This window comes from Crocodylus porosus, unplaced genomic scaffold (assembly GCF_001723895.1).
Source record: "Crocodylus porosus isolate Cpor-Errol unplaced genomic scaffold, CroPor_comp1, whole genome shotgun sequence".
Lineage (NCBI taxonomy): Eukaryota > Metazoa > Chordata > Crocodylia > Crocodylidae > Crocodylus > Crocodylus porosus.
Genome location: NW_017728932.1, coordinates 1,605,606 through 1,620,182, shown reverse-complemented (window position 1 = coordinate 1,620,182; position 14,577 = coordinate 1,605,606). Strand labels below are relative to the sequence as shown.

The 14,577-nt window shown below is 46.4% G+C and overlaps 1 protein-coding gene across 11 annotated transcripts in view; it reads right to left on the bottom strand.

The window, feature by feature from the left end:
• The window catches only part of DTX2 (deltex E3 ubiquitin ligase 2), a 60,522-nt gene that overhangs the window by 28,376 nt on the left and 17,569 nt on the right, over positions 1–14,577 (bottom strand). For all 11 annotated transcript variants that reach the window (XM_019545395.1, XM_019545396.1, XM_019545397.1 and 8 more), the window contains exon 3: positions 4,209–4,267. In XM_019545395.1, the coding sequence (XP_019400940.1) occupies positions 4,209–4,267 (59 nt within the window). The remainder of the gene's footprint in view (positions 1–4,208; positions 4,268–14,577) is intronic.

Here is a 14,577-nt window from a genome sequence, read left to right as displayed (position 1 = left end):
GCTGTTACTGCCAATTAGAAACTTAATGCTGATGCCAACAGAGTCAGATTTGTTTCAGGATGGCCTTTTCAAAAGTAGTACTAGCCTTAATCACCTGGATTGTTTCATTATCAGTGCTATCATAAAAGTTATGAAGAGCCTGCCTAGGCAAATAAGTTCATCTACAGTACTTAGTACTCAGCCCTGTGTTATTCTAAAACTACAGAATCACCTGATGTCATATTGACTTTCATAAACTTGACTTTGGCCCGCTAAGACCTAATAGTTTAGCAGTTCTAACTAGGTGACTGAGCTGCTGCACCATTTACAGATGGGTTCAGGAGAACAATGTCCAAAGTCCAGATCTCCAAGCATCCCATCTACCCAAGAAACCCTTGGTCCCATACAAGAGGTTAGTCACACAGCAAATTCCATGACTACAGATACCTGTTATCATACAGTACAAAGCCAATTAGCTCTTCCTCTTGCCAGATATAATCAAAGATACTGGGGGTCAATGTCTGCCACGTGGCCATAATCCTAACCAGGACACTGAAGGAGCCTTTTTATCCTTTTCTTTTTACCAAAGCAATGGCCACAGTAATCAAAGATCATCTTAGTCTTCCACGCAAGGAAAACCTACCTCGCAATATCCTGTGTTGTGCAGGGACCGAGGACTGGAGGCACCATACATATACACTGAGCTTGGCATTTGCAGCAGCTGCCCTAAGCACAGGCTGGATGTGAAGGCAATTGCTACCATGTTCCTCCGGCCACTGGCTCCAGTTGCTATTGTTCTTCACACAGACTTTGGATGTACGGTGCAGTTTCAGTTGTGACTTGTACGGAGGCCAATGTTTTTCTTCAGTGACAGAGAACTTATGTGCATCAGAACAAGGTTGCTGATTCTTGCTATTTTAATCATGACCCTTACACATCATTTAGTGTTTTTCTTAAAGGCCTAGGTTCTAGTGTCATGTGAATATGTATAAATCTCAGGTTTCACTCATTTTTTTAAGGAGGAAAGATAGGGCAGAATGGGACTTTAGAGACTAACTAGTTCAGAGAAGCATGAGCATTTTTAAGCAACTACCTGCTTCATAAGGTGATAGGAATAGACACTCCAAATATGTTAAAGTTTATTTTTAGCCCTTTCAGTTGCAAAGAAAAGTTTCAGAAGTACCGAGCACATCCTGAAAGTGCTAGAAAGTAAATCAAAAGGAGCCTGAAGCATTTTTGGCCTTTAAAACTGTGAATTTTAAGAAGCATAATTTTTAAGATAAATTTCACCACTGTTGTGGGCAAGGGAAGGGAGTTTTTGTTGACAGTGCTGATTCTCTGAGCGAAAAACATTCCCGTTGCACAAAAGTTTTATGCACTCATTATGCAAATCAGATCTAAGTTCTCACTCTGCCTACCAGCAGCACTGTCCTATTCAACCACTTCCTCTGTACCTTTCACAACTTCTGCTTTGAAAAGATCTGTTTGTAGCCTCTCTGAACCCTTAAGATTTAGCTTTTGTTTTCCAAATTAGTTAGACAGCTGTTTCTTAGTTCAGAAACCTCTCTGAACACCTTCTAAAACTCAAAAGAATTTAGGCCATTCTGCCCATTTTTTCATTAAAAAACCCCAAAAACCAACAGACAAAATGAAAAAGAATCCAATTCAGTAGTAAATTATAGTTTACAGGAACAGCCTGAGAGGCACAAATTGTGCAACTGAGCTGAGTGTTAAAGACCCTTGCAGCACAGTCATTATATGGTTTTCACAGTTATCTGTGGATCTGCAGTAAGATGCAAAAGGCCTTGCTGTTGGTCAACTGAACAAACTGTTCGAAGCTCTGGAAGATGAAATGGGTCAAAGAAGAAACCTTTGCCTTATAAAGTGATCTGAAGAATTAAAAATTGAAGACTCAAGATCAACTACGGATTTTAAACTAGAACAGAACAAGTTTGAAGACAGGACCTTGAAATGGACAGCCAAACAGAAGAAGAGGTCATGAATTCAAAGGACTGGCCAGATCAGCACCGGTGATATCAATAACACTGTCACCAAGCCTCTATTGTCTGTTCTGCATCATAAGTGTTTTCATATATTTTTTCATTGCACAGGCTGATGAATCTCCACAGAACTTTCTTCTGCAACTTTTTACAGTATAGATTCCCTTTCCACCCCCCACCCCTCAAAAAGAGAGAAAGATTGTAAACAGTCATAACTGTCTTGCATCTTTACAGGCTGCAACATTTAACAGGAGGCAACACAGAGCTTCCATTAAAGATTGCTGCCCTCGGTTCCAATCAAAGTGGTGTCCTCTGAAGATTCAGATCTAAAAGAGAAGCTTGCTTGCCTGTTAGAAGCCACCATTTGCCTACTGATCTTACTCTAACCTAACCATTTTGAACCTCTACAGTGCAGCACACATCTTATCAACTGCTGGATGTATGATTTCATTCATGTTGGCTCCAGCTTTAAACTAAAGGTCATTAGCCAAATTAATTATTCTCTCTTTTTCCCCTCTGCTCCTGACAACAATGGGAGAATTGATTGCAAGAGTGACTTCAGAAAAAGAGAATGAGGGCAAAACACAGATGCTATCGACTGGTTACCACCCGTGGTTCCTTTATATTAGATCATATCATACCATAACAATTTGATCGAGTCCAGGCATCTGCTCCAAATGGAAAATGACCTATTCATATATGGAACAATATGCCAGCAACAATTTTATTAATATAGGCGGATTACAGCAATATACTAAGGCACTATGTTTTGATCTATCTTGGACTACAGAATCATAGAAAAATAGGGCAGAAAGGGAACTCAGGAGGTCACCTACTACAACTCAAGACAAAATATCCCCATTTAAACCACCCCAGACAAGTGTTTGTCTACAATAAACTGAAGCCATCATAGTCACTACATATGGCAACAAGATGACTGTTCTCTGAAGATTTCTCATATGTCATTGCTATTACTATTTATACTACACTGATTAAGTACTTAGTGCTTTGCAAACATCAACAATGAAGTCAGGATCATCAAGTGGCATTGATGCCAGTGGACTGAGGCACCCAAATTGAGGAATTTCTCTCAAGAAACCTATATTCCCACCTTCAGGAGAAGAGTAGTTACATATTGATATGGAATTAGGTGATCCAATAGCCATAAAACAAAATGGCACGGACAGCTGCATAAACTTATAAGCAAAGTCTACAAGCTGCTAAGAGCTTACACTCTAAAAAAACATGGAGAAAGGATGGGAGGGGAGGGGGAATGAAAGACTCTCTCAAGTTTTCAATCATGTCCTGTCATACAAGAGGAGCAGTGGTCAACAACAAAGATGATGTAGCAGTTTTTCCCCCACCTAGACTGAGAGGAAGGGCAATATATTGTGATATGTTTTATGCAGGTGGACCGTGTTACTTTGGAGAAAGCATCATAGGATCCAGAGAGTACGCAATCTTAAAGACACTGCCAAACCAGGATCCCAGGTGCTTTGCACTAGTTATATTAAGAGACAGCAAGCATACCCACCAATTTTTTACTCTTTGGGACTCGAAAGTAAAAGTGCTTTCACTGAAAACCACAGGTGTGCAGGATTATCAACACAACATGTATAGTTTTAAGGTGCAGTTCTACTCTGAAAAGTGACTGTTCACATGGCACCTTCTTCCCTGCCAGATGTGTGCCCTGTGTGTGGACAGAGTCAGATCTGCTGACTTCACTGACCAAAGCAACCTTTTAATATACTTTTTACTGCAGCTACAGGAGAGTTTGATGGATTCATTCTGCCTTACGTACCATTAAGTCTACATATGCCAGAGTCTTGTTGAATGAGTTGCATATGCCTGATTTCAACAACTAAGCTGTTATCAGACTATACATTGGAGCATTTCCTTTTGCTCTTACAGGTACCAAGCCTATAAACTGTGGTACCATAAAATATGAGGCTAACACCAATCCTATGTCATTGTCAAAGGAAGTAAGGCACCACAACCCCAATTAATTACCACAGGATTAGTGGGATTGAGAAAGAACCAATCAGCTCCTTGGCAACTATTCTGTTCCTATCCTGCTGTACAGTCACAAGGGGTTCCAGGACCAGAGATGCTGAATGTACACCAAGAGGCTCCACGTTCTTACCAAAAACTAAGGAAGAAAGCAAGGAAAGGAAGTCCCTTCAATACTAAATCTAAATAAAAAAATAATAATTGGGAAGGATTTGTTACCTGCCAAAGCTTGGTTCACTTTGCTAGACTTCGGCATCGCAACTGGCAGATTTGGAACACTAGGGAGAAAAAGAAAACAGAAACAAAATGTTTAACATCACTGTACAGATGATTAAAATGAGAGAGGCAGTTGAATAACACATGATGTTCCTTCCACTTGCCACTTATATTGATCATGAGTTGGTGTCCATAGTAGCCAGGGTACCTAACAAAGTCAACAACTGCAGAATTATAGACAGTAGTAATAGTATATTATCAAGTCATACATATACATTGAAGGAGAACATCAAATTCTTGGGCTGTGATGCTGAGAAACTCCATGTATCATTTTAGTCTAGGACAGATTATTAACCAAAGCCCTTGTAACAGCACAAAGACAGTCCAGTCAATGAGAATAAACCCTGTTAACAGAAGAAGGTAATAGCTCAAGAGAAAATTCTGGAGCTAAGTTAATTTTATAAAAAAGGCCATGGCACTTTTAGGCTGGGATTTTCAGCATAGCTTAGAAGCAGTTCAGTGCCCAAATCCCACTGATTATCAGCAGGACGTTGGTGCCCTACTCCCTGAGGCTGCTTTGCAAATCATGCATCCAAAAGGAATATCAAACAGATTTGCGTATTCATTTTCATCTGCCTCCTGACAGTTCTCCCAGAGCAATGAAAATGGGTCTCAGAGCCTGGGACACGCACATACCTGCCAAGGGAAGCTCTGGATTTCTTCTGGCCTGGAATCAGTTCAGCCACTGTCAATATCAGATTCAAAATAATGCACAAAGCAGATTTTCTCTGAACATATTTTTAGTGCCCTTCACCCCCGCCCCTCCTATTTCCCTTCTGCCTGACCATACCTTGACGCACTCCAGCACAAACAGAAATAACAGGATCAGTAAAGGCGGTGCTGGGTGCAGTTCTGTAGTCTGGGCTACACTGGAAGGCAGGCAAGATGATCACATTGGTTATTTCTGACTTTAAAATGCCTTGTGCCGGTGCTTTCCCTTCACTTCCCCCTCCCCTTCAGTGGTTGCGTTTTCCTCTCAGACTAAAGCTACCCACAATTTTGCATTTTATTCAAAACAATGCAAATTACTGTTCCAAGGGCCAGATCCTTAACCCACTGAACTCAATGGGCAGATTATGGACTGCACAGGGCTTTGACTCAGAGCCCAAAGCTCTCTTCATCTTTCACACCACTGTTTCTCAACCTTTTATGTAGCAAGTACCCCCTAACTTCTGAAAATTTTAATAAGTACCCCAACACTCATTTTTCCAGGGATTTTATATTTACAGACTAATGTGTGCCATATGTTGGAAAAAGGGCTGTGTATATAAGGCTGTGATATGACAGATGTCTGATGTGGTGTGGGTAGCATCCCCACCTTTTACACCAGGGTGCACAATTCAAGTATATACCCGAGCTAGAGGTGATGTTGGCCAAAGCTAGGAGGGCTGAACCAGCAAATTATTACCGAGGAATTTAAAGAGCTGTACAATGTGCAGCCCACCGCATTTTTGCCATAGTTTTGAGAGAAGGAAAAGAGGGTGAGAAAGACAGACAGACAAGGAGGCAGCTGCTGCCAGCCATGTAGCCCAGGCTGTTCCCAGCAGGCGGCTGGGAGGCTGCAAGCAGCCTGCGCTCTGTGGCTGGCAGCAGCTACCCAGAGCCCGGGCTGGCTGCAGCCAGGAGGCTACAAAGAGCTGCTCTGGCATCACGTACCTCGGAGTGGATGGTGGGGGAGGTGGGGGGCCCTAAGGCAGCTCAGCCTAGAAAACCCTGGCGCCGCTGCTGGCCTTTGCCTGTACCCAGCCTGGGCTCTAGGCAGCTGCAGCAGGCCAGGCAGGCTGCAAACAGCTGCACCGCACTCTGCAGCCCCGGCATCTGCTTCACACCAGCGACTGCATGCATTCCCCTGCTCTCTGCTTTGAGGTGAGTTGTGCTGCCTCAGACCCTACCCCTGCTCTCTGCTCTGAGGCATGCGTGCAGTAGCCACCAACATAGAGCTGATGCTGGCGCTGCGGAGCCCGGTGCAGCTGTTTGCAGCCTGCCCACTGTCAGCTGCAGCTGCTCAGAGCCCAGGCTGGCTACAGGCAGGGGCCAGCTGCAGCTCTGGACTTTTCCCAGAGTTTGGCAGCGGCATGGGGGGCAGGTTGGGAAGGGCTACAGTAAATATTGGGGTGGCAGCAGCCCCCCTCCCATCACCATAGCCCACCTCGAGCGCCAGGAAGAGCCTGGTGCTGCTGCCAGCCCCAGCCTGCAGCAGCAGCCTGCTCAGTAGGTGCAATGAACCGGGGCCCAGGTGGGACAAGTCATGGGGCAATCCCAGTGCAGGAGGGAGCGGGGCAGCCCTCCCCCCGGCAAGCCCAGGCACGATAAAGAGAGAAAATTAGGTTAGCAAGGAGTATACGGGTATCTGTGTGCCTGCCCTTGCCCTCCTGCAGCAACTACTGGCCGGCTTGTGAGGGGCGAGTGGCCGGGCATGAACCTGGCGGCAGTGTGGAAGTGACGGCGCCCCCTTGCTATGGGGGTTTTTGGCTCTCGCGTAGCCCCAGGGGTACATGTACCACAGGTTGAGAAACTATGGCTCACACTACTTCTCTTCTCTTCCTCCACCATCACCTACCTAGTTACTCCTATTATATTCTTCTTCCTGATGTCCTCCTTCCCTCTATCTTTTTCCCCACCTTTCTCTTTGGTTACTTGCCATCTCCCCACGTCACCCTCTTGGGATGAGGGCCAATGCACAGCTCCCACTCGTCTTCCGGTGAGATAATGTGAAGTTGCCAATAAGCCATCTGCCCTCTACCCAGAATAACACCCCCCCCCAGGAAAACTGCACCGAGGAGCAAGATGTACAAATGCCAATTATTCTCTGAAATTATAAGCAGCCTTTGCTCTGTCAAAGAGCATGTGACTGTGCTGTATATTCCCCAGCTTCAGTGCTGGGTGGAGCACTCCGCCTCCTCTCCTTATCACACCCCCCAGCTGTTGACCCATTTCACTCCCATGCTGAGTGGGAGGAGCAGACACTAGTGCAGCCAGTTCCTCCCCGACACCCCCCTCAAGTGTTAGAAACCATGAAAGGATGCAGACTAAGATCCTCAGCCCTGCAGGGAAGATGGGTAGATAAATGAGATATTACAACTTAAGTCTTCGGAGAAGAACAGTTCCAAGTATGATAGAAAATCATAGAAATATGCAGCTGGAAAGGACCTCAAGGACCAAGTGCCTCTCCTTGCTCCAAAGCAGGACCCAAGTGTATATCCAGACCACCACTCCTGACCAATGGTTGTCCAATGTGACCTTAAAGAACTCCAGTGAAGGAGATTGTACACTCCTCTTCACTACTCAGTTCTAGTGCCAAACTATAACTAGAAAGGTTTTCCTAAAATCTACCTCAAATCATCTATGCTACAAATTTTAAGCTTTTTTTTTTTTTTTCCTCATCCTTCCCCCACTGGACATGGTGGACAATTGAGCACTCTCCTCTTTATTCCCTTCATTTAACTTTGTCCTATGCTAAAAATAAAAGAAGAAAGAAAAAAGAAACAACTCCTTCCACCTTCCTTCCAAGGTCATGTTTTTAAAACTTTTTACCATTCTTGATCTCTGCACTTTTGCCAATGTATCTATATAACTGTTAGCTTCAAAGGGGCCATTTATCGAAGTATGGAAAAGCTCCAGAGATGCATTTATAGAGGAGTATGTCTCAGAGATCCCCATCTATTCCAACAAAACTGGGACTTAGTATGTATGCAGTGTTAGAGCTCAGTGGTAACCATTACTCTGGGGAACTAGCTGACCTTGCACTGGTGGGCTACAGGGGTATTCTACACGGCTCATTTTAACAAGGCAAGCAGCTACTGGCCACCTAGGTACTTGAATGACCTCGCATCACAACAGCATCTTAACTGCTCTACTGCTCCAAATTCAGAGCAATAGTAAAACTCTCTTAACCAGAACAACTGTTTATAGGTTTTCTGAAAGGGCTAAGGGACATAGGAGGGTTGGGACATTGGGTAATCTGCACTTGGAACATGTTCTGAATGCCCAAGAAAACAAGCCTGGAACCGTCCCCAAGCGTGAGCTTAGACAACATGACTTTCTGAAAAGAGGCATGGAAATAACTTCAAGATCCCTTACTGTCCTGCTGGAACCGGCCAGAGATTAACCACAAACAGTTAAACCAAATACTGGTAATTACTAGGAACCAAGGGGTTCCAGTGAACGCCTGTGCCTACTGCACATATATAATTTCTTTTTTTTAAATCATGGATGCAGCACTAGTGAAGTGGAGGGAAATTTCTGGTTGTGCATTGAATACTTGATGACATGTTTCACAGGTATATTTAAAGCCACAGGACATGGGTAGGAAGTGTTGATATACAAGAGAAAAACAGCAAGTGAGCCACTTTCCAAAGAGCTTGCCCTAGATTCAGAATCCAAATATGGCAAAGGGAAGAAAGGAAGCAGCAGAGCAAGGATGATGCAGTCAAAGGGCAAGACCTACTGTCTCAACACTGACCAGATGTGCAGCAAATTGAGTGGCAAGTGTCATGTCATTCATGTCAAGACTAAAGGACTTGACCACTATGAGGCTGTAATATCAATACAACAGACTCAGACCGACAGTGCTGAGAGGCAATAGGGAACTGCTCAAAGAAATGATCCCATTGTCTCTGCAAACCCAACTGGATCTTTGCACTACCAGTTGTCATTAGTATTTTACCCCTGAACAGATCCCGCATGCTCCCTGATGGGCAGGGGTCATAGATAATTGGGGGCTTTAAACCCAATGCAAAAATCCAAGTTGCATTCAATGCCTGAAACCCTTGGAGGCTTGTTGAGACATTTATGTCTCCTGTTTCCAAATTCAGCACTGAAGCTCAGATGACTATGCCCTGTCCTCTACCTACAACAGAGGGCAGGGAAGGTGCATCAGCAGCCATGAGGATCTTGGAGGAAAGCACAGAAAAATCCCACTACAGTGAAAGCTTCCCATGGCAATTTGGAAGAAACACAGCTCCTGCTGTGCCCACACATACAAAGAGAGAGTAGAGTATCTGACACAGTGGTCAGAAGGGGGAGATCTCTACTTTAATAGTAACAAGCTGTGCTGAAACTGTGTTTACTTCTTTAAAATTTCCCCAGCCATGCTGCCCTTCACCACAGCTTCACTGGTGGCAGCAAGGGAAGCATTAGTACTGTGGCAGAATGCCCCCTCTGTCTCTCCCCAAAAACTCTGCTACGTGACAATTTGCTTAACATGGGCATTGCAAGGGGCAGACTCCTCTGTCCCATCTCTCAGGTGACCCTGAGTTGTAACCCGAGCTGGATACATTCCTGAGGAGGGGGGGAAACCTGCTCCCTCTGCCTACCTGACTGGCATCACATACCTGGGTGAGGGGCTTACACTCCCTATTGTTTTAAGCCATGCCAATCTGACTGGGAGGGGGCTAGAGGCCCTGGCAATCTGCCCAGCAACCAGTGATGCATTTCAAGTTGATTGGCTGGCAGCTGACTAGGTAAATGAGGTCATAAGGTCATAAGGTTTATACAAATTAGGGACTGCCCAGGAGGAAGAGCAGTAGCCTTGATGAGAACTCAGAGAGACAAGAACTGGACCATCTGAAACTTGCTCTCTCTCTCCTGAAACTCAAGATCAACGAACTGCCTGCCTCCAGAGGGAATCTCCACCTGCCTCCAGATGATACCCGTGAGTGAGCTACCTGAGATCTAACTAGATACACAACTTGCAGTAACTCAGATGCGTGATCATCCAAGGCTATCCAGCCACCCTGTTTGCTCTAAAGGATTTCTCTGATACTGCTCTACCCTGTACCCTATTCCAAACCTACTCCTTGTAACCAATGAAGTTCTCCTTTGTACCTAGTGTGTGAGACTTATTGGGAGTGGGTCTAGATTATGCCTTGGGGTCCCCTTGGTTCAGCTAAGGGAGACCACTGCTTGTGCTTCAGACTGAGGGAAGCACCCCAAGTTCTTGAAGTGGGTCAAGTACCCTCAAGGGGGCACAGAGCCCGGATTACTCTAGAGCCTAGGTGGTGGTGGCATTACCCCTAGGCTAGAGGGTGTGCTCCAGGAAGGAGGTTGGGGTGCCTCATGTTTGGCCAGGGAGGCACTTGGAGGCACTTGGAGCCTGGAAGGTGGCTGGGCGCAGTGAGGTGAGTGGCTCAGTGCAGAAGCACCCCCTACTGGCCCACCGCAAGTACAAGGAAGGAACCAGCTGTGGCTAGCACTTAAAGCACAATGCGGTATGGATTTAATCTGAGTAGAGTTTAGTTACCATCAGTGAAGCAGAATGAGCAGGAGCAACAGCTGGATATTTGGGACAGAAACGCCCTGCACAAGGATGCACTTCATTTGCTGATCCAACCACAAGCTCACAGACCAGCACTTCCCTCAGCTTAGGTCTCAAAGACAGATTCATGCATACAAATGCCACTAGTAAACCTTGAACAGACTTCACCGGAGCTGGCAGAAACAGAATCGTGGCATGAGATCAATCTCCGATGGAGCGGCAACCAAAGTATCTGTATGAAGATAAGTGCTTTTTGAAACACTCTTCCCTTTTCCCTCAGCATGGGAAGAGCTTAGTGTTTGGCCTGTGCTAGTCAGTTAGGATCAAAGCAAGCATCTGCCACATGCACAGGTTCAAAGAGAAACAAGCCTACATTAGAACTGCACCTCCTTCTTCACAGAAACCGAACCACCTGTGAGAAGGTCAGACTGAAACATCCATTTCAAACATGGATACGTCTGCTGCTACCTTCTGAAAGCAGATTTTGTGTCAGGGACACCCTTATGGAAGTGATTCTGGGAAGGGAAAATAACTGAGAATTCAAAGTTGACCAACTTCCTCCAAGTAAAACTAGAATTTAGGATTAACATCACCCTACACCAGGGGTGGGCAAAGTCTGGCCCATGGGCCAGATCCAGCCAGCACTGGACGCCATTTCCTAGCAGCCCTTGTCCATGTGGCTGGGGCCGGTTTCCATGGAGGCCCCAGCAGCAGGCACACTGGGATAGTGCAGGGTCAGGGTTTCCATGGAGACTGGCCCCAGCAGCACTGGTAGGTAGCAGCAGTGCCAGCCTCTTCCTGGTGGGGGGGTTAAGGGTGGGGCTGTGCCACAGGCGGGAGCAGGTCAGCCTCAGCTGCTACCACCTGAGCAGGGCAGGCAGCAGCAGCAGCACTGCTGGGAGGAGTGGCTACAGGGAATTTTGGAGTGGCAATAGCCCCTCCAAACCCTTCCTAGCACCGCGCCTGCTGGCAGGGTGCACAGCAGGGCAGACAACTGCTCCAAAGCCCGGCTGGCATCTTGCAGTGGTGACAGTGTGGTCCAGAGCTAGGGCAGAGCCAACGATCTGCAGCCTGCATGCTCCAGATAGGGACATGCAGGCAGCTGACCACAGCTCTGCCCCAGCTCCAGACCATGCTGTCACCACTGCAAAATCCCCACCCTGCTGTGCGTCCTGCCAGCACTGGTCTCCACAGAAACCCCAGCTTTGCACCATCACAGCTGCTGCTGCTGAGGTCTCCATGAGAACTGGCCCCAGCCATATGGGCAAGGCCTGCTGGAAATGGAGTCCAGCTGCTAGCTGGATCCATCATTTTGCCCACCACTGCCCTATAGGGTGGGGATACTGCAGTAGTGACAGCATGGTCTGAAGCTGGGGCAGAGCTCTGGTCAGCTGCCTGCATGTCCCTATCTGGAGCATGCAGGCTGCGGATCGTGGCTCTGCCCTAGTTCCTTATTACCACAGTATTTCATGTATTCCTCCTCAGAGCCTTCTTCTGAGGTAAGGCAGTGCTGTCTATCCCAATTTTACACTTGGGGAACTAGGGCTATTAAAGGAACATTTATTTACCCACGTGTTAGCTCAACAATGGAGCTGAACTGTCTTATTCACATGAAGCAACAGCAGGACATAACCATTTCTGGCTTGGGAGGAACTGTGTAGCAGCATTTTGTCTTTCATGGGCAAACACAACTGCATCCAATGGGGGGGGAGGAGAGGGAAGAAGAGAGAAAAGAAGTGGGGGTGGAAGGGAAGGAGAAAGGAAAAGGAGAAAAAAGGGAGAGAGACAAGAATGAAGTGGGGTGGAGGCTAGGTCACATGAGTACGTAAGTGACCCAAGTCTGATCTTTGCTTTGAACAATCTGCTGCAGCAGGGGCAGGAGAATGATGAGGACGGGATATGGGAAGTTTTCATTTTCCTGGCTGCACGTTTCTTCATCGGTTCTGCCGTGTGTTGCTCCATTCTGGATTTGGGATCTCCAGGATGAACAGTGGCAAGCGATTTGCTCCCATGACTCTGGGTCGATGCCAAAACTCTTTAGGGACACCTTTAGGGTATCCTTGTACCGCTTCTTTGGTGCACCATGAAAGCATACTCCATTTGACAGTTCACCAGAGAAGACTTTTTGGCAGCGAGTGTCAGGCATTCTCGAGAGATGGCCAGCCCATCTTAGCTGTGGCAGTTTCAGCAGGGTGCCAATACTGGGGAGAGTTGATCTTCCAAGCACCTCGGTGTCTGGAATCTTGTCCTGGCACTTGATCTTTAGCATCTTATGCAGGCAGCACAAGTGGAAGTAGTTTCGTTTCTTGGCATGACGCTGGTAAATGGTCAAGTTTTCATAGGCATAAAGCAGGGTTGGAAGGATGATAGCTTTGCAAACCTTCAGTTTTGTCAAAATTCTGATGCCTCTGAAGTCCCAGACTGACTTAAGGAGTCTGCCGAAGGCCATGTTAGCTTTCACTAATCTTGCATTGACTTTGTCATCGATGTGGACAGCATGGGAAAGCATGCTACCTAGATAGGCAAGCTTGTCACCTATCGACAGTTGTTGGCCTTTAACTGAGATGGGTGGTTCCTGGGGTATTGCGCCAGGTGCAGGTTGAAACATCACTTCAGTCTTCTTCTGCTGATACCTTTCCAGCCACAAATTGCATCAAGCAGGGGGGCATGCTCGCACCTACCCTCTTCAGCATGGTATTCTCTGCTATGCTGTCAGATGCTTTCCAAGATGATGGCCTTGATATGGGGATCAGGTGCTGTTTTGACAGAGACATCTTCAACCTGCGCAGGCTCCAAGCATGCTCCAAAGTCCAGACAGTCACTCTGCATGACTTCCTTTTCGCTGATGATTGTGCGTTATGCAAAGGCTCACAGGCTGACATGCAACGATCCATGGACCTACTCTCGTCAGTCTGTGACAACTTCGGGCTGATTATTAACATGAAGAACTGTGTAAATTGATGACTCAGGAGCCTTCCCAGAGCCCTGTACAAGAAGCTATTGGTTTGCACATGTCTATATCCAACCGGATTGGGAATTTACACTTACTCCTGTCTTGAAATCAAAAAGACAATGAGGGCCAAGCAGTGTAATCCCAGCTATGAAAATCAACTTCCTGCCTCAGACAGGCTGGAAAGTTGAACGCTGAATGCTTTTTAACAACAAAACATAAATTTAACTCAGACCCTACACTGAAGGGAGACATTTTGCTTATGTGAGTCTGCACAGATTTGGGCATTTAATCCCCAGCTAGAACAAGAGTAAATTCATCCACTCATGCAAGCATATAAACACACAATGAACACTCAAGGATACCAGTTAACATACTGTTCTCCTTTGACTTTGGAATAACAATAAAAAAAAAGAAAAATAATAAAAATAATAAAATTATGCTGGTTTGAAATATACCATAGCACAGGGGTATGCAGGTAGGCCCTAGGCAGTACATGTGGAAGGTGACGGAGCGCCGCCACCCACCAACCTGTGCTGCTGCCTCCCAAGAGCAGGGCCGGGGGGAAGCTTGCATATGGCTGCTATCCCCCCACTCCCCTGTGTCCACCTGCCAGGGGTACACTTATTTAAAAAGGTTGAAAACCCCTGCCATAGTAGAATCTCGAGACCTTGGCTGAGATCAAGGGCTTTGTCACTTAAGGTACCGTGTGAACGCACAGTGAGAGACAGTTTTTGCTTTAAAAACTCATCTTGTCTACAGACAATGCAGGGTGCAAGGGGAAATGAACAAACCACCTTACTCCTATGACGACTGCCTGCAATCACATACTAAACCAGCCACCCAAGGCCAAATACATCCTTGGTATAGTTGCAGTGAAGTTTCATAGTTTCTAGGGTCGGAAGGGACCTGAGCAGATCATCTAGTCCAACCCCCTGCCATCGCAGGAAAGAATACTGGGGTCAAACGACCCCAGCAAGATGTTCATCCAACCTCCTCTTAAAGACCCCCAGGGTAGAAGCCGGCACCACTTCTCTTGGAAGTTGGTTCCAGACTCTAGCCGCCCTGACCGTGAAGTAGCGCCTCCTGATATCTAACCTAAACCT